Genomic DNA, 20,931 nt, shown 5'->3' with positions numbered 1-20,931 from the left:
TACCAGCCTCTTGCAGCAGTGTGAGGGTGGAGGGCAAAACCTCCATCCCGGCCTCCTGGCTTTTGCGGGTTTCAGTCAGACCCCGGGTGTTATTTTAGTGCAACTTCAGTGTTTAATTTGAGGATGTGTGTGGATCAGAAACAGGGACTAAAACTTTTTTTTTTTTTTAACCTTGGCCAAATGATTAAATTTGAAGTTCTAAAAAAATGCACAGCCTGGTCCAAGCTGTGTCCAGTTGGAAACTGAAAATCCCTCCCATGCTGGGGACCATCCTTCCATAATCACTGGCCACCCCCACCGGGGCCCGTTTACTGTGGGCACCACCTGGGCAGTCTGTGGTTACAAACTGCCCAGAGCCCTATGCCCGGAGGCTCTCTTTCCCTCTCTGAAAGTGTACGTTGTACCTTTGCTGGAAGAATATTCTACAGGTTTGTTTCATTTCTTACAGTCTTGAGGCAGCCATAACCAGGAGCTACTGAGCCATGGCTGAAGGGGAAATCACAACCTTCACAGCCCTGACCGAGAAGTTTAACCTGCCACCAGGGAATTACAAGAAGCCCAAACTCCTCTACTGTAGCAATGGGGGCCACTTCTTGAGGATCCTTCCAGATGGCACAGTGGATGGCACCAGGGACAGGAGTGACCAGCACAGTAAGCACCCCTGTCTACTGTACTCTTTGCTTTTCTAGTATCTTCCCAGGTCAAGGACTGGAGGATATGTCAGTACTGGTGCCCCATTCTTCCAGGTTCTATTCAGGCCTGGCACACTCAGAAACAGGGGTAACATGAATGCATAAAGTTGGTACGGAAAAGAGGCAGTGCTGGGGCTCATGACTTGTCTGAAGGTGATCTATTTCAAGTTTTTAATGGAATTCTCTGCTGACCTAACAAAGCTGCTTTGAGACCAGATTTGGCTGCCAGTATTTAATCTATGCATTTTCCCAGGTTTCTGTAACCAGTGAAAGGTCTGGCCCTCAAGGCTGGTCAGCGGCCCTGCTTGCTCCATGATGGGAAGAGCAAGATGGGTCTGGGGTGGTAAATCCTGTACAAAGACATGGGCTCAATTTCAAGTTAACTGACTCTCCAGGTTATGTTTCCACTGGGCTTGATTTGTGAAATCCTAGTTCATAATCATAGTCTTACACATGATAAATTATGTGGCCTTCACTCTGCATATCTTGCAGATGTGGTTGTGGTAACCAGGAGGGGTAAAGTGCTTCTCCAGACTTTACAGAAACTGGAGAGCAGGAGCGATTTGAGCCAAATGCTGAATCTCGCTCCCAAGCCTTCTGCAAGCCCAGCTCGCAGATGATGGTGATAAATGAAGGTATGACTTTGGAGAAAAGGATCTTCTCGACTATCTAAGTATAAAACTCTCTTCCTTCTGCTTTAGTACTCCTGGTGCTGGTGTCTGAGTCCTACGGTGATGTTATTGGAGATTCCCTGAGCACCACAGAGGCATTAGAGTTTGCAGAGCAGCCAAAAGTCAGATCTGTCCCTGCAGAGGGTCAGCAATCGAAAGAGTCACACATCCTGCAAATCAAGGGGAGGGAAGTGTGGGTAACATCAGGAGACACGGAATAGCACAGGTAAAAAGTAAGGTCCTGCAAGACGAGCTTTAAAATGCAATGCAAAACACTGGCTTGCACGTGGTGGCTTATACAGTGGTAGTCTTCATTGTTCATGGAATATGCACCAAAGGTTGTAGACTCTTACTGGTGTTCACTCTCTACCCTTGGATGCACAGGTAATGGGGTAGAAGCTGGCATGTACAGACCGGGTGGCATTGTCCTCTACAGGAAGGCTGAAGCCTGGGTTTAGAGCTGCAGGATTAAATTCTTTGGCTTTGTTTTGATGGTTCGTCTTCAAACAGACCTGCCAAATGCCTTATACCCAAAAATAGGTACCAGAGTGAGGCAAAAGAAAAGAAAAAAAAATGACCCTCTATTTAGTGTGTTAAATGTATACCTAAGCAATGTTGGCTGCAAATAAATGGACTTAGGTTGTAATCCACTGTCAGCCATGGTACACAGTTTATGCAATCCCCACATAGCACAAGGGGAACATGTTCTTGTTCTTCTGGGTTTTAAATGTTTCTCATAAGTTTTACTTGCCAATTTTCTGAACCAATGGAGAATGTTCTCCGATCCTTAGAATCCCAGGCGAAAAACAACCTTGGTGATGTGTTCCTTGGGGTTAATTGGGCTCTTCTGGGAAATTTCGAATTCTGGGGTAAAAGAGGCTACCATTACTGGAATTTCTGTACAACGGCATACGAGTTCACTGCTGTCATTGAGCTGACTTCTGAAATACGCTGCCAACTTAGCCGCCTGACCTCAGATGTCAGGAACCCTTGGAATACAGCACATGGAGGCATAGGAGTGTGTGTGCAGATGTTTGCGGCCAAGTAATGCTGCAGCAATTATTTGCCGGGTGCACTAGAGCAAGTTACTTAAGTTCTCTGGCCTTACTTTCCTCACTTGTAAGATAAGAATACTATTACCTGTCTCAGAGGCTCCTTGGAAGGATTCAATGAGATAATGCAGTAAATAATGTGGTGCCTGGCCCAGAGTCAGAGCTCAGCACATGGTAGTTAATGTTGCTGCTGTCATCATCATCAAGACTTCCGTGTAGTCAACTCAGTGTGTGGAAATACAATACAGCTGGAGCCCTGATGGTGCAGTGATTAAGTGTTCAGCTGCTAACCAAAAGGTTGGCAGTTTGAATCCACCAGCCGCTCCTTGGAAACCCTGTGGGGCAGTTCTATTCTGCCCTATATGGTCACTATGAGTCGGAATCCACTCGACAGCAATGGGTTTGGTTTTGGTTACTTAAGGACCTTTCCTAGTTCTCACCCTTTCTATAATACCACCTCCCAGGTGGGCCAAGGGTCTCGATTCAGGTTTTAATTTAGGGCCTCTCTGCCAACATTCAGAGTCATGTTGGCCTTTTCACTTACTCTATACTAAGAACAAGGGCCAATGAGGACAGAAATCAAAGTGGGGTGGGGGGCAGAAATCCATCTCCCATTGTCAGAAGAACTAGATAATCCACATACACCCTGCAGATTCAGGCCCTGGATTTAGAGGTAGAAACCTTGAGTTCATATTCCTGCTTTGCCACTCTCTAGTCAGAGTAGCACTGGACAATTAACATTCTCTCCATCTTGCACAAAGTGCTCTGCAAAAGCAACTTCAAGTCTTCTAACCCCTTATGACCCTTCCAATCATCCTGACACTCCCAGGCCTTCTGCTGTATAGACAATTAGATGTCTCCAGGGTTCCCAGCTGTGCAATCTGGAGGAGAATCCTTTAATCTCACTGGGACTCAGTTTCCTCACCTGTGGAATGGAAATAATAACACCACCTGTGTGTCTCAGAAGGCTGCAAAGAGTTGTGTGATACTAGGGGAGAAGACGCCTGAATGGGGTCTGTCGCCCTCTTCTGTCCAGTGGCGGTACTACCACAAGTCCTTCTGAATTTCAAAGGTTAGCAGTCTTGGACAGGCAGGGGTGGATAATCCCTAGATGACTGAGATTAGTATAGTCTGGCAAGGGGAGGGACTCTATTTCTTTATCATTAGTTTTAATGTGGTTAGAAACTGAGGTCACAGGTAGAGTCACTACTTACACATTTAGTAAAAGATCCCTGCAGAAGAGCATTTCTAAAAATCAACTGAATATTTTTCTTAAATCTACATAAATAACGCAAGATAAAACCGTGTGCCTTCATAGCTTCTCTTGGTCTGCAACCAGTTTCTCTGCAGTGGGCAAACTCGAAAAGATTTTTAAATTTTTCTTCTTACTCCTAGGAAAATAAATTTCCAAGTATCTAACACAAGGCCCTTCTTATGGTGGTATAAACAAATTCTGTGCTTGTGTGGGGGCTATTGTAATATAGGCCTGGGTAAAATGTTTCCATGGGTGGGAATTTCTGGCCTGTGGAGAAGGTGGTTTTCGGTTTGGCCCTTTATAACTCCTCAAATCACAGCTGTAGGCACAATCAGACTGTGAGAGCTGCAGAAGTGGGGGGTCGATGGGGTGCAGGGTTGTAAGAAGATTCATGTTGGACTCTAGGGCTTTGGGAGATGGATAAATTGTGTCGCCATAAGAGAGGATCTTGGAAGAGGACCAGGTGTGGGGCAAGACTATCAGTTCCATTTCACACACAGAGCATTTAAGGGTGACTCATGGACCCAGCAGCTCTCTTTGTACATTTATTTGTATGATTATTTAAAAGTTTTTCTCTCCTGCTGGGCTGCCTGAGGACAGGGACTTTGTCTCTTATTGTTCAACACTATAATTTTCATGCCTCTCCATTGCCTGGCACTTGGTAGACAGTAAACATTAACTGGTTGAATGAATGAATTGTAATGGTAGCAGATAAGCTCAAATTCATTAATATATTCAATAAAGATCTATTGAACACCTGATATGTGCTAGGCATTGTGCTAGACTCTTTCATTTCCCCCTAGCCATAACCCCGTGAAATTATCATCTCTGAGAACACAGAAGCTAATAGGGCCTGTGACCAGCTATTACCTGGGAAAGCTTGGCATGGACCTACCGCTTCTGCTCCCAAGACTGAGGTCCTTTCCATATCCCACCACCATGATGGTGGTTTCACCCGCAAACTAATTCAATAAACACATTAGATTCTCACAAAGCCTGTCGGGCGAGTCAGATGGGTATAGGTTCAGGTCTCTTCACCAATGTTTACTAGTTCTGTGTCACCTTGGAAAAGTTACTTCTCCTCTATGTGCCTTAGTTTTCTTATTGTTACAAGGATGACAATGGTACTCACCTCATGGGAAAGTAGGAATTTTAAACATGATAAAAACCAAAACCAAACCAGCGGTTGTCAGGTCGACTCTGACTCACGGTGACCCCCTTTGTGCCAGAGTAGAAGTATGCTCCATAGGGTTTTCAATTGCTGATATTTTGGAAGTAGATCAGCAGCTCTTTCTTCTGAGGCACCTCAGTATGTACTCGAACTACCAACCTTTCAGTTAGCAGCCGAGCATGTTAACTGTTGCACCAGTCGGGGACTCCTTAAATGTGAGGTTTGTAGAAGTGCTTAGCACACTTCCAAGCACATAATAAGTGCACAAAAATGGTATTATTATCACCATCATCCCCACCACCATCATCGTCTTCATTCCCAGGCTTACCTGGCCTGTCTCATCTACCCATCTGATCTGTTAATTTAAATGAATGTTCCCAATTGCTCACTGAACTGAGGGTGACCCTTCATCCCAGCTTCTGTGTGGCTGTCTAGGGTTGGAGCTCCAAAGGCCAGCCATGGAGGTATAATGTACCCAGATGCTGGCCCAGCAAGCCCTGCCCTGTCTCACTTCTCTTGGCAGAGCAAACTAGCTTAGGCAAAGGCAAGGAGGAGCGCCATGTTTGATTTTGCTCTTTCTGCTGGAGTTCCCTCACTAGCCAACAGTGGCCATGACTTATTCCTTGATAGGATTAATAACTGTAACAATAACTGGAGGAGAATAATAATCTCACAAATGTCCAAACCCTGCAGCCTCTTCATGTGGCCCACCACCCCACACCTCAACAAGCACATCGGAGGCTGCGTGGGGAGCCAAATTACTGACGTTGCTCACCACACGAATGGAAACGTTCCTGAGAAAATTGTGTGCCAATCAAACATTTATAAATTAAACCACATCCTAAATGCACTAGGGGAGTTCGCTGGCCCAGAGAATCCTCTTTGCAGCTCTTTATAAAGGGCGGACTCCTTCTCTACAGAGAAATCCCTCACTTCCCTTGTTCTGGGGCGGTCCAGACTTCTGTTCTCTGGCTCACTCACAGCCCCATGCAAATCTGCTTCCATAACACTCACCACCTAATGGTAAAGGCACTGTGCTCCCCATCAGCTTGGCCAAAAGTCAAACTAGCTTTTCAAATGACCGAAATGGACAGAGTTGAGTCCTGTGGCCAGAAGTTGGGAATGGGGGGATTCTTTAGTCAGGAACGTTGTCCCTGAGGGTGTTCTAACCTTGGTCATATTTTATGCAGAGGGATTCCCTGCTCCTCTTCCCCCAGCCACCCATTATCTGATTATATAGGAAGGCGTTTTCTAGATATATACCTTTTTTTTAAAATATCGTACAGTTCCTAGACTATATAAAAAATTTCCAGACCCTAAAGGAGAATCAGATATGTTTACACATTCTAAGAAAGTGTATATATATATATGTATATATATATATTCCAAACCACCGGTATCTTTTTCCCAAACTCTTTTTCTTTTTCCTCCTCCATCTTTCTCTAATGTTTCACAGAGCCCAGTTTGTGGCTACGTTTTAATTATAAATGCCACTGACATAAAACAACCTCGTCGAGTTCTGAATGAGGCTGACCTCACTTTGGGTAAACACAGCAAAGGACGGGAAGTCTCAAACCCAGAATAAACCAGGCACGTAATCTCTCTTGGCCTCTCTTTGGAGAGAAGAGGTGGGAAGTCGATTTAAAGGCCATGGACATGCTATGGAAGCAGAGCCTCCCTCTCCACGTAGTTTTCCCACTGAATGCACCAGCTGTAATCTTATTTTTTAAGATTTCCTAGGGCAGGACAGCAAGATGTTGGGATTGCTTGGTGCTCAGAAATGGGGTGCAGGGCCCAAAGCTCACTTGTCTTGGCATTGGCCGGCTCAAAACTCCTTTTCCTTCTTTCTGCCCTAGGAAAGTAAAGGATTACCTATCTTACCAGGAATACGTTACAGCTAAGACCTAATGAGAAGCCCCTGGGTGGTGCAAATGATTAACACACTTGGTTGCTAACCAAAAGTCTGGATGTTTGAAACTACCCAGAGGTGCCTCAGAAGAAATCTGAAAAATCAACCATTAAAAACCCTATGGAGCACAGTTCTACTTTGACGCACATGGGGTCAGTATGAGGAAGAATGGACTCCACAGCAACTGGCTAAGACCTCCCTTTGGGGAGCAGAGGAGAAAACCACAGATACAGACTTATAATCCCTCAGAAAAAAAGGTACAAATGCCTAGTTGGGGGCTGGTTCATCCACTCAAATGCTCATTGTTCCCCTTTACTCCTGAGTACATAGGGACCCATGAAGGGGTTTAATGGATGAGCAGGGGGACTAGGTAGAAGCATGATTTGTTGTTTGCTGTTAGTTATTGTCAAGCACATTCCAACTCATGGCAATCCCATGTGTGCAGAGTAGAACTGCTCCATAGGGTTTTCAAGGCTGTGACCTTTCAGAAGCCAGGCCTGTCTTACCAGGCGTCTCTTGGTGGGTGCAGACTACCAATCTTTTGGTTAGTTGTTAAGCACTTAACTGTTTGCGCCATACAAAGGTGATTTTTCACATTTCAGGTTATATGGCATTTATTTCTGATAAATAGGCCATTTCCAAACCAACACACCCTAATGCATTCCTAATGAAGGAGCAGAACTCTGGGTTCCATGCGGGCACTTATCGCCACACATCCGCTAAGCAAACGCTTCCTTCCCTCTTCCAGTATGCTCCCCCCTCCAACATTTTATTATGTAAATTTTCTCTTCCCATATGTTTTTTACAATGCTTTATAAATTTGAATTTCTGTAAGAAATTCGTATCTGTTATAGCACCTTCTACAAAGTTGCTTTCCATTCCTTCTGCTAAGTTAAAAGTTGCTTTCCTTATTTCAGAATTGGGAAAAATAAGTACTCTTCAGACTAAATGATTTGTCTCATTTGGCAAAAAGTACTTGCCCCTTCATCCTTAGGATGCTTTAAAGCCTATGGGCCTTCCTGCCCAAGATCCTCAAGATGGAAGTCCTAAACTCCCTTGCAAGATAAAGAAGAGGTGCTCCTTCCCCTTTGCTCTTGTGCTGGAAAAGGAGACTGAGTGGAGAAGGTGCTGTTTTAGTGGCCCTTCACCCTGTCCTGCCTCACCGGTTTCCTGGTCCCCTGTCTACCCCCAAGAAGACTCACCTCCTATGGCTACCTATGCTCAGGTATAGCTGCAACTGGGGTCAAGGCTGATCTGGGTCACAGAACATCACAGCGATCACCAGGACCAAACACGTGAGTTTTGTGCAGCTCTGAGTGCTTGCCCTTGGACTGAGAACCCTGCTTTAAATATTAACTACCACCCCTGAGAAGTACAAAGGATAATTTGACATGCACCAGCAGCTTCATCACCCAGAGTTAACCAGTATTACTAGCTGGGCAGTCTTCACTTAGAATTGTGCTTTTAAAAGAATTAAGCATTAGAATGAAGGTGAAATTCTGCCCATTCCCCTCTTCTCTTCCTCCCCAGAGCAACCATTTGTATGAATTTGGTCTCTAGTGCACATTTTTGTATTTTTGTACATTTATATATTCATGAGATATGCACAGTTTTGTGCTATTTTTTTTTACAAAATGTTTATCAATGAATGATTATAAATATTCTTCTACAATTTGCTTTTTCACAGTACATTATTTTCTGCTTATCTTTGAAAGGGAAATGCTTTTACACATACATACATACACACACACACACAGACCGAGAGAAGGTTTTGTTTTAATTTTTGCATTTGTGTTTTCTTTTAGTTTGAAAGCAAGTGAGTTTTTTGTTATTGTGTCGCTTTATCATTGGTAGGTTCATTTGTCTGTTTCCCTAGTTGTATGTAAACCCCCTGAAAGCAGGGACCGTGTCTGGCGTTCAGTACAGCTCCCAGTATGTAACAGATGCTTTATAAATATGTTGACTGAATAGCTATCCATCCATCTGGCCCCGCACTACCGTAAGAGGAAGACGCTGCTGCTTCAGGCGAGGCCCCATAGCCAGCCCCCCTTTTTCTGAGGCCCCCCTTTTCTCACGCTCTCTCTTTCCTCGCTCTTTCTCAGCAGCTGGATGTAGGCTTGGAAAACTGGAATGAAGTCACACGAGTGAGTTGGACACCTAGTCAGCTACCCGCGCAGCTCAGGCTGGGTGTTACTCCTTCCTGCCAGCTCTGCTTGCAGAAGGATATATGTTTAGGAAACTTAGCCAGAAAGAAATCCAGTGAAAATGAGCTATGAAACTTGGACATCCTGGAGGAATAATATTTATAGAGGAAACTCTTGAGACGAACTCTCACCAGCGCAACAACCCTGGTGGCAGGCTCGTGGCTGAGGGCTGAAGTCATGTGCTAAGCAGGCCTCTGGCTCTTATTTACCCCTGCGAGGCCTTTACATGGCCATGATTGGACTCCACAGATGGCAAGGTCAACTCCACATACCCCCATGGCAAGACTGATGGGTACTATCTAAGGCAGCTGAACAGATATGAACTAGAAAATGGAAAGCTTTTTAAAGAGTCTTCCTTGATTACCTAAAAGGACCAACTCTTTGGGATTTCAATACTACCTATACTGTGTCTGACTAAACACCTACATATGTGGGGGAAAGCTGGACAAAAGTCACAGGCAATTAATATCACTCCATTCCATGGCTACAAATGGGGTCTTGGATGACCATCTTGCCATTTTGTACATGTCTGGTCTTGAACACAAGGGAACCCAAGAAGGGGAGTATGGCTGCATTTGGACCACTACATCCCATAATTAGAGCCCATGAAGCAGCGTGAAAGAGAGGAAAAAGCAGCATACTTGGAGTACCCAAACCTGGGTTTTGGTCATGGTTTTCGCCTTATTAGTATAGTCTTGTGTAACACATGATCTTCCCACCCTACAGTCTCCTCCCCTGTAGGATGGAGCAAGCACCACCCTCCTCCAGGGAATGCTGTGAAGAATTGAGGTCACATATTGTTGTTGTGTGCTGTTGAATCGATTCTGACTCACAGTGACTTTATAGGACAGAGTAGAACTGCCCCACAGGGTTTCCAAGGCTGTAAATCTTTATGGAAGCACACTGCCACATCTTTCTCCCACAGAGTGGCTGGTAGGTTTGAACTGATGACCTGTCAGTTAGCGGCTAAGTGTTTAACCATTGCACCACCAGAGCTCCTTTGAAGTCACATAAGCACAGTGGAAATGATGATAAGAATCACTCACAAACTTTGTGTCATGCACCCGACTAGGCACTTTCCATTTAACCTTCACGTCAATCCCATGCAGTAGGTACTATTGTTATAGATAAAGAAACAACGGTAAATAACTTGCCCTGCAATCACACAGCTAATATGTAGCCAGAATAGAATGGATCCGTGCAGTTTGAGTCTGGAGCCTACATTCTTTAACTCTGCATTGTTCATACAAGATGGAAATGAGCACAATGCCTGGCACATCGCAGGTGATTAATAAATGGATCTCTCCTTCCTTTGGTCTCTCCTAATCACATAGGATTAGACTGATAAGTTGATAGAGACATGTATGTGAAAATTCTCTGAAAACTGTAAAGTACAATGAAAATAAAAGCCAAAAAACCAGCTGCCATTGAGTTGATTCTAAGTCATGGCAACGCCATGTGTGTCAGAGTAGAACTGTGCTCCATAGGGTTTTTAATGGCTGATTTTTCAAAAGTAGATCACCAGGCCTTTCTTCCAAGGTGCCTCTGAGTGGAGTAGAACCTGCAACCTTTCAATTAGCAGCCAAGTGTGTTAACCCAGGGACACTATGAAAATATGGAAAATTTATTTTTAAATAGCTTTATTAAGATACATTCTCATGTCATATAATTCACCCATTAAAAGTATTCAAGTCAATGGTTTTTGTATATTCACAGAGTTGAGTAACTATCACCACAATCAATTTTAGAACATTTTCATTACCCTAAAAAGAAGCCCTGTACGTCTTAGCCATAATCTTCCTATGTGCCCATGACTCCACCCCCACCTCAACTAGCACTTGGCAAACACTAATCTACTTTCTATCTCTATGGATTTGCCTATTCTGAACATTTCATTTCAATGGAATCATACTATACGTGGAATTTTGTGACCAGCTTCTTTCACTTAAAATGTTTTCAAGATTCATCTGTGTTGTAGCATGTATCAATTCTTCGTTCCTTTTCATTATTGAATAATATTTCTTGTATAGGGTATTGTTATTAAATCTATTTGCTTCATAGAGTGCTAGAGCTCAAAAGAACTTTAGAGACTGAACCGAAGCCCCTTCCATTTTACTGATAGGGAGACTGTGGCCAACAGAGGTTAAGTAATCTAGCCAGGGTCACCCAGCTGGTTGGTGGCAGGGCCAAGCCTTGAGCTTACAACTGTCAACTTAATCCCATGTTACCTCACTCCACAAAACATCATTGGAAACGTAATGCAAAGCACACAGCTTATTAGATGTGGGCTGGTAGAATCACCTCTGCAAATATTAGCTGAGCATCATTCATTCAACAAATATGTATTGGCCATCCTCTATGTTTAGGGAACTGTGCAAGGTGCTGGGCATAAAAGGGGAACAGGATGGACAAGATCGCCGCCCTTCCTCCCAGAGCATACGTTCTCCTGGGGAGGCAGAAATAAATAAGTAAACCCCTAAAATAATGAAATAATTATATGTGTTAAATGCCATGAAAGAAACTGTGGAAGAGAGTGATGTTGGGGGCTAGGGCAGCAATGGTATGGACAGTAGGGTGGGGGTGAAAGGACCTGTTATTTACAGGGCTGTAGGATACTGGGGAAGGCCCTTCTGAGGTGAGGATATTCAGGCTGAAGCCTGAAAGAGTAGAAGGAGCCAATCTTGTGAAGACCTGCAGGAAAAAATTGCCAGACAGCATGTGCAAAGTCCCTGAAGTGGGAAAGAGCTTGATGTGCTGAAAGAATTGAAAGGCTGGAGCAGAGTGAATGAGTGAACAGATGGTGAGAATTGAGGCAGGAGAGGTGAGAGAGCCCAGATGACACGCAGGCACTTTGGCCTGTTCCTCATCATCACATTCTCTGAGCTAACTGAGGATAGGAGGACCTGTGGGAAAGTAGGCTGGTGGCCTTCACTTTCCTTCCTGCTAATTAAATAAACCCCATTTACACAGGAAGCTAGAAGAGCCCTGAGTCTCTATAGCAAAGACTTCCAAGGACAAGAGAACTGCATCTTCAATAAGGGTGACGTACTTATGTATCACCCTTGGGATGAATCAGAAGATAAGGAAAACAGAGGGAAATGAGAAATGCGGGTCTATTAATAGGGGAGTGGTTAAATGATTATGGTACAGCCACATAATACAACACAATTCAGCTGGCAAAAAGAACCAGGTTAACTGTTTGTGCCGACGTGGAATGATCTCTAACTTAGCTGTTAAGCAAAAAAAAAAAAAAAAGCAAGGTACAGAACTGTATGTGTAGTATGTTACATTTGTGTAAGAAAGGATGGGAGGATAATATGTATTTCCTAATAGGTGTATACAATCCCTCTAGAAGGAGGAGTTTACTTGTTCATTTCTGTCTCCCCGCCAGGAGAATGCACATTCTGGGGGGGGGGGGGGCAAGGATTTTGTCTGTTTTGTTCACCATTGTATCCCCAATGGGAGGAGTGAGAGGGAGACTTTGTTTGTTTGTTTGTTTTATTTATTTTTGGTGGCAATATATACAGCCAAACATACATCCATTCACAGTTTCTATGTGAGCAGTTCAGTGACATTGGTTACATACCTCACCTTGTGACATCATTCTCCATCTCTATCCAGACTGTTTCATCACCACTCATTTAGGCTCTTAGCCCCTTTAAGTTCTCATCTGTGCTTTAGATGACCTTGTCAGTTTACACTCATATAGATAATTCTTTATAACAGCGCTATGCTCGAGGCAAACATTTTTTATTAATTGGGCTAAACTGTTGTTTAGTTTAATGATGGCTTCATGGGAGAGTTTTGGTTCAAGGTTTAAAGATTATTTCCAGACATTAGGTTTGGGGGTTCAGAGGGAGGCTTTTACTGTCTACTCTCATATAGTTTCCAAATTTGAAGCATGTGAATATATTTCCTATTTTTAGGAATTAGATGAACAATGAAATCAAAGAAAAGGCATGGAATGCCAGTTATATACCCCACACTGGGCGAGGCACCTTGGGAATGTCAGTCCGTGTAAATGGAAAGGGTGTAACTCAGTGTAAATCATGGCCCTTGCCCTCAACCTCAAGGTTTCTCAACCTCTGCACTACTGACATTCTGGGCTAGATAATTCTTTGTTGTGGGGGAGACTGTCCTGTGCATTGTAGGGTGTTTAGCAGCATCCCTGGTCTCTATGCCAGTATCACTGCCCTCTCCTTCAGACATTGCCAAATGTCCCCTAGGGAATAAAATTGCCCCTAGTTGAGACCTACTATTCTCAGCACTTTATTTCCAGGTAACTGTTTCATTCTCAGAAGCCAGAGATTTCCCCTCAGCTTGTACCCCAAATGGGTTGCCACAGAGGTTGGGGGGGTTGATTGAACCTCATTGTGGGCAAGTTCCCTGAGTTTCATACATGGCAACCAATCTTAACTTCCTAGGAATCTCTTCTGTCTGGGAAAATAACAATCCCAGATTTAAAAAAAAAAAAAAAATCTGTTGAGAAGAATCTCTCCAATGCCTAGAATGCCCAGGCCATAAAAGGACACCCCAAAGGAAGTTCATAACTAAAGCAGAACATATTAAGGCCGGCAGATTAGCTGCCCACTCTGTAACAACACAACACAAGATGGCCAGGACGATGGAGCCCAGGGAAGTGAATGCCATTTCCTCCCATGATTATTCTCCTCTAGGTAACAGATGGAAGTCCTTGAGTGATGCAGATGGTTAACATGCTCGGCTGCTAACCAAAAGTTTGGAGGTTCGAGTCCACCCAAAGGTGCCTCAGAAGAAAGGCCTGGTTATCTTCTTCCAAAAAATCAGCCATTGGAAACTCTATAGAACACAGTTCTTCTCTGACACTCATGGAGTCACCGTGAGTCGGAGTTGACTCTACGGCAACTAGTTATTTTAACAGAGAAGGAGAAAGGAGCCAGGCAGTGTGAGAGCATATGCATTTTATAGCAAACGGTGGATAGTGGGTGAGCCTGCCATCATCTACCATCATCTCTCCTCCCTCTTTCAAGAATATTACTCCCGACGGACAGCTTTCTTTGGAGGCCAAAGAAAAGGGAACTGTATTTCTATGTTTTGATTCATTTGAGGCTCATCCCCGAGGGTTCTGTGAAATGAATGAGCGTAACTTTCCATGGCTAACTGTCCTGGCGGCTGGGTCCTATCGGCAAAAGCCTAGTGTTTATTTACTTTTGTTTGTGTTATTTTTATTTCAGTTCAGCTGCAGCTCAGTGCGGAAAGCGTGGGGGAGGTGTATATAAAGGGCACCGAGACTGGCCAGTACTTGGCCATGGACACCGACGGGCTTTTATACGGCTCAGTAAGTATGAGGCTGACCTGCTTCCAGACACGGCCAGGGTTTGAGGTCTCCAGAAATCTTGTCACACTGAGAGATGCAAACTGTAAAGCAACAATTAGTCTCTGTTTGTTATTTTTTCCAGCAGGACACAAACATTTTTTTTAAACTTTCTTCCAGTATTCTCTCAAAATACTTACACGTATTATTACACACACAGAAGAAACTTTGATTAAAAGTGTAGTAATTCATCAGTCACTCATCTGAGAATGCCTAATCCCACTTCACTCAGTCATTCCAAAAATGTTTCTTGAGCACCTATTACGTGCCAGGTACTATGCTAGGGGCTGGAGGTAGAATGATGAAAAGCCAAATATATCCCTGCCCTCATGCAGCTTACATTTGGGACAAACTCATGTTTTTAATGTGCTCCAGTAACAGGAAGTATCCTGCTTCTTATTCATTTATAGCCTAGTGAAATAATAACTGGGTACTGGTACAATGGTTAAGTGCTTGGCTGCTAACCGAAGGGTTGGCAGTTTGAACCCACCCAGCAGCTCTGCAGAAGGAAGACCTGACAATCTGCTTCCCTAAATATTACAACCTAGAAAACCCTATGGGGCAGTTCTACTCTGTCACACGGGGTTGCTATGAGTTGAAATCGACTCAACGGCACCTAACAACAACAAGATACTTTAGATCATCTAGGAACCAGATGGGATATAAATATAAAATTTAATTGGATGACTTTGCTACATCTAGAGAAACAGTGCAGGCATTAAAGTCTGATGTACATTGTTGGGGTGGGGAGCTAGGTAGTTTTTTAAATTTCCTCTAATACCTCTGGGTCACTATAGGTGTGTCTCTTAAGCTTTGTACAAAAATTACAGAGCCCAGTAGTTTATGTGTCATGCATAAAACTTTGAAAACAGCCCCTTTAATTCTAGAAGGGCCACCTAAAAGGATGAAAAGTGTAATACCTTAATTAACAAATGTTCATCAAATGCTTCCTGTGTCTAAGTACTGTGTTAGGTCCTGAAAGGGATGCAAAGATGAATGAGCCATGCCCCTGCCCTTGAGAAGTTGCTGGTCTAATCATTTATTCAGTAGCTAAAATCCTCCACATCTTCTGCCCCTTCCCTTTCACAGTTAATGCTTTATACAGGTTGCACCCAATATATATTGGTCTTTGTGAGAGATGAATAGAAATAAGGGCTATCTGATTTTGTCCTTATTGGTATCTCTCCTAAAAGATTTAACTGGAAAAGGAGCTGAAGCCAATGGCCCCAGGTTTTGATAATATTTTTGGATTTCAATTATTCCTTTTATCTCTTCTAACAGCTGATAGCTAAGTCTTGGCTGTAATTCACAGCCCAAGCCAAACCCTTTCTTCCCTTTGATGATGATGTCTACGAAACAGCTGCCAACAGGGGGTTTTAGTCTGGGGGTTCCCTTTAGCTTATATCAAATTGCCAAGTGACCCATCCAAGGCACAGCAATTGGCCTCTATTCACCTGGAGCAACAGAGGAAGAAGGAGAGTCAGGAATAGCAGGAGGATATGGAAAGTGTGGCTCATTGCCTCCATGAACAGCTGCCACCTTTGCTGTGAGACCAGAAGAACTGGATGGTGCCTGGCTACCATTACTGAATATTTTGATCAAAGATTCTATAGAGGAATCCTGATCAAAAGAGGGAAAATGCAGAACAGAATTTCAAATTCTTACGGACTCCAGACTTTCTGGAGCCATGGAAGCTGGATGAACCCCTGAAACTATGACCCTGATATAATCTTTAAACCTTAAACCAAAAATACTCCCTGAAGTCTTCTTAAAGCCAAACAATAGTTTAGCTTAACTAGTAACGAATGTCTGCCTTGGGCATTTATGCTCTTTCAAGAACCATCTGTATGGGAATAAATTGACAAGAACAATCAAAAGATTAGATAGGAACCTTAGGGGGCAGTGAGTTTATGTTAATAGAGAAGGAACAACTCAGAAAAGGAGGGTGAGAATGGTTGCGCAACTCAAAGAATGTAATCAATGTCACTGGATTGTACATGTAGAAACTATTGGATTGGTGTATGTTCTGCTGTGTATATTCTCAACAACAACAACAACAACAAAATAAATAAAAACTTTTTAAAAAAATTGCCAAGTGACAGTAGCATAGGAAACCCTCTCTAAATCTGTAATTTCAGCCAAGACTTGAGATGTGAACGTAGTTCTTTCATGCTGCCAGCTAAGGGCCGGGAGATGAAATCATCAGAGTAATAGGTAGCCTCTAGCATGCTGTTTGTTGAAATATACATCAACTGGGACAACTTTAAGGGGTTTGGAGCTAGGTAGTGTCTGCTACATAACTCAAAAAACTCACTGCGTCAAGTCGATTCCGACTCATAGCGACCCTATAGGGAGCAGATTTTTTTAAATGTTGTTCTTCCAGCTGGTAATAAAATCTACCAATCTGTCAGTCCGTAAATTCAGGCTGACTGTAATTTAGTCTCATGCTTCTGCCACTATGGCAACTTACTAGTCCACTCTGAGCCTTATCTAAAATGGGGATAGTAATGGATAGCAAAGGAGCCCTAGTGGCACCATGGTTAAGCACTCATCTGCTAACAAAAAGGTAGGCGGTTCGAACCCACCAACCGCTCCTCAGGGGAGAAAGATGTGACAGTTCGCTTCAGTAAAGATTATAGCCTTGTAAACCCTATTGGGCAGTTCTACTCTGTCCTATAGGGTCAATATAGGGTCGCTATGAGTCACAATTGACTTGCCGACATCAGGTTTATGGACAGCAACTACCTCATACAGAGCTGGTTGTTGTTAGTTGCTGTGGAGTTGGCTCTGACTCATGGTAACCCCTTGTACAACAGAACGAAACATTGTGCGGTCTTGCGCCATCTTCACAATCGTTAATATGTTGGTATCGTTGGTATCCACAGCTTAGGAGGGCTCAGTGAGACAATACTCAGAATGCACCCACAAACTGGCACACTGGAGACACTCAAGCAATGGTAGCTATAAAACAAATAATTGGTTTATAAATACCTTGCCCTTACTGTTTCTTATGCTATATGTTAGGCAGTTTTATGGATTTCCACCCCTTTAAACCAGGTTCAATGTTTATTATCCCATTCTTACCTTATAAAATATTGAGGGCTTTAGACTCCAGAACCCCCTTCTCCCACCAGAGCTTGGGCTATCGCTGTACTTCACCTAAAATATTCAGAGTGATCGTAATATATTATGCATAATAATTTTTGCATTTTCCCCATTGATAGAAAGAAGTTCTAGAAAAGCTCAGATTTCTGCCTCCTGCTCTTAACCAATTTTTAGTATTAATCATTCCTGATTCAATTCTTTTGTGTGTGTGTTTGGAAAGGATACGTTTCTTTAAAAAAATAAGTTTGAAAGTCTATATACTAAAATATTAATATATTTATTTCTGGGAGTGGTAGATGGGTGGTTTTATAATATGTGAATGCCTTCTGTATTTTCCAAAATTTCTACCGTGGGTATATGTAACTTATGTAATTGGGCAAAAAAACATGCTAAATATAAAAAAGAAAACAAAACAATAGTCATGAGTCAATAGTTAATCCTCATGCGCTTAGCATTGTACCAAGCACATAACAAGTGCTGACAAATCCTGGTTGAGGGATGGAACACCCTCCGATGTGGCCTGCTGACTCAGACTGTGACTCAGCCATTTTGTGTGTGTCAACTGCTCTAGTGTAACAGAGACATCAGGTGGGGAATGTGGCCATCCTCACCTTTGTCACAGAACGCGGGTCTGACACCCACTGAGGGGCGTCATAGGGTGAGCCCTCCCGGCAGGGGAGTGGGCAACACAGACACGTCCCAAACTGTCTGGCTCCTCACCCTTGACAATGTGTACGGAACACCCAAGTCTGCACTGCTTCTCTAGACGCAGCAGAGTCATCCAATTAAATATTATATTTATATCCCATCTTGTTCCAAAATGATCTGGCGTGTCTCACCCAGTTGTCATTTCACTAGACTAGAAATGAATAAGAAGCAGGATACTTCCTGTTACATGGTTCTTACTAATAAAAACTAAACTTTATTGAGTGTTTTGTATTATCTCAAGAATCATATTAAATTCAACACATAGCTGGTGAGCACCTATTATTTGCAAGGCTCTGTGCTAGACATGGAGCGGGGTGGGGGGTACTCCAAGCCAATAAGACTTCGTCCTTCCACTCAGTAGGGCTTACAGTCTAGTGGGACAAGCATTCCCACTGATAATTAAAGAACAACGAATAATATGATTGGAAACCACCACAAATGTCATTGCCAACCTCTCTGGGTGAAGAGATAAGGTAGAGCCCCCAGGGCTCAGCATATACTTGTTTTTACATTTGAATTAATCCAAATATAATAAACGTATTCCCAAATCTTGCAAATAAAAAGTGCTGGTAACTGGGGTTCCTCCCACTCTCTAACATATGCATTACAAGTAAACAAAATAGTGGTTGGTAGATATTTTTGAAATAACTACACTATTCAATATGTTATGGCTAGCTTTCCAGCTTAATAAATATAGCTGCATGGATTCCACTGTATGCGTGTACGGCTATGCACTTCACCAATCACCTTTTAATGACATTTATGTTCTTCTACTTTTTTTGCCATTTTATCCAATGCTTCAAAGACCATCCTTGAAAATACATTTTTGCACTTGCTCAACTATCTCCTAGGGGTAAACTCCTACAAGGAAAATTGCTGGCTCAAAGTGATGTATATTTTAAGTTTTGATACATATTACCAAACTACCCTCAGGAGGTTTACACCAGTTCATCTCACCAACAGTGCATAAATGTGCCTATTGCCCACACTCTCATCAATACAAGGGCTCATAAATCTTATTAATAATCTTTATTAATTATTAATCTTTGCAGCTGTTTTAGCCGACATATAAGTAATTTTGTTTCAATTTTCATTTTTCTTGCTAGTGAGATTGAACATGTTTTCGTAGGTTTATTACCCCCTTTGTAAAATAGTGGATAAAGCTTGCCATCTTAGTAATATCATACATCTGTATCCACATAGCCTTACTATGTGTCTCTATATGTACGCACATAAAGAGATGTAGTGAGGGATCTTCAGCAACTGCTAACAATTGCCTCTATCTGGGTGATGAACTTTGGGGTGGTTTTTCCTTTTCTCTTTATTTTAAGGAATGTTGTGATTTTTGAAAGAACTTTTTTTTTTATAAATAGCAAAAATAAATAAATAAAGCTATTTTCATTTAAAAACAAAAACCTCATTTAAGCTCCAGGATCTATTTTGTTTTTAGGACAAATTTTGCACAAGAACTTATGTTCATAGCAGCACAGAGGTAAAATCCTGATGCCATTAGTGAAAATCATTGGAATGAAAAAGTAGTCTTTATTTTTTAAGTCCAAACATGAGATGACACTACGGCCTCACAGACTGGTTTTAACTATTTTGAATGTTTTTCACGGTCATGCCTATGTGCAAGGCCTCTACAGAGACGAAAGGGCCAGCCCTGCCCTCAAGGTGCCTAGTTAAGCAGAAGCCCCCAAATGGAGACCCCAGAGTCCTTAGAATGGCGAATGGAAAGGGATCTTATGATAATAGCTAATACATATTGAAGGCTCATTATGTGCTGGGCACTGTTCTAAGTCCTCATTACAACCCTCTGAAGTAGGTTCTATTATTATCCCAATTTTCCTGAAGAAGAAACTGAGGCCACAGACAGCCTCAGTAACTTGCCCGTGGTCACACAGCTAGTAAACCAAGGAGCCCCTTTTAAAACTACTCGCTAATGGCTGTACTTTTGGTTTTATCTTTTTAGCAGACACCAAATGAGGAATGTTTGTTTCTGGAAAGGCTGGAAGAAAACCATTACAACACCTACATATCCAAGAAGCATGCAGAGAAGAATTGGTTCGTTGGTCTCAAGAAGAACGGAAGCTGCAAACGTGGTCCTCGGACTCACTATGGCCAGAAAGCAATCTTGTTTCTCCCCCTGCCAGTCTCCTCTGATTAAAGAAATCTATTCAGGCTGCTGCCCACTCCAGAGGAGTCTCACGGGCCCTCATCCTGCTGATCCCTGGAATGTTCCCCTTGACCACTGGCTGCACTAACCCTCGGCCACAGAGCCTGACTTTGTAAGCAGTGTACTCCTAAATACCCAGCTCACTATTTTGCAGAGTGCTTTACCCCAGTAGTGTTTGGAACAGACAGAGGGACCAAATTGCTTCTAGGGGTCAACTGGGCGGCCCCTCTGGGTCTGGGTTTGGATGTCCGGTTGCTTCTGGGCAGGCTACAGGCTGAGTCTCTCAATGCAAAGGTGGGGCCAAATGAAGTGTGTTAGGGGGTCTGCCAAATGAGTCATTAGTAACTGTGCGCAATTTTCCTCTACTGAGTGAACCCTGTCTGCTGTTCCCCCAAACATCTGGCCTGACTCCTTTTCAGCCTTTCAATATTCCGCAAATATTCACAGAGAAGCTTATTGGTAGCTTAGAGGAGGGCAACATTCCATGAGTAGGAACAGGGAGAAAGAAGGGATTTAAAATGAGAAGGGGAGATTGGCTTTTGGTAGACAAGTGAGAAGGATGGGATCTCAATGTGGACTAAATGAAGGCGGGACGCCCAGTCAGAGGCAAGCAGAATAAATCCACAGCCTTGGGA

At 43.0% G+C, this 20,931-nt stretch overlaps 1 protein-coding gene across 2 annotated transcripts in view; it reads left to right on the top strand.

The window, feature by feature from the left end:
* The window catches only part of FGF1 (fibroblast growth factor 1), a 116,709-nt gene extending 96,017 nt beyond the window's left edge, over positions 1–20,692 (top strand). Inside the window, exons 2-4 of one of the 2 annotated variants that reach the window (XM_004381133.2) lie at positions 449–651; positions 14,168–14,271; positions 20,096–20,472. In XM_004381133.2, coding sequence (XP_004381190.1) covers positions 483–651; positions 14,168–14,271; positions 20,096–20,287 — 465 coding nt within the window. In that variant the 5' untranslated portion in view covers positions 449–482 and the 3' untranslated portion in view covers positions 20,288–20,472. Of the gene's footprint in view, positions 1–447; positions 652–14,167; positions 14,272–20,092 lie in introns of those variants that run through there. The other variant, XM_004381132.1, reaches the window with a different exon arrangement.
* Positions 20,693–20,931: the final 239 nt, after the last annotated feature.

The sequence above is a fragment of the Trichechus manatus genome, unplaced genomic scaffold (genome assembly GCF_000243295.1).
Source record: "Trichechus manatus latirostris isolate Lorelei unplaced genomic scaffold, TriManLat1.0 scaffold00080, whole genome shotgun sequence".
NCBI lineage: Eukaryota > Metazoa > Chordata > Mammalia > Sirenia > Trichechidae > Trichechus > Trichechus manatus.
This window is presented reverse-complemented; position numbering and strand designations above follow the sequence as displayed.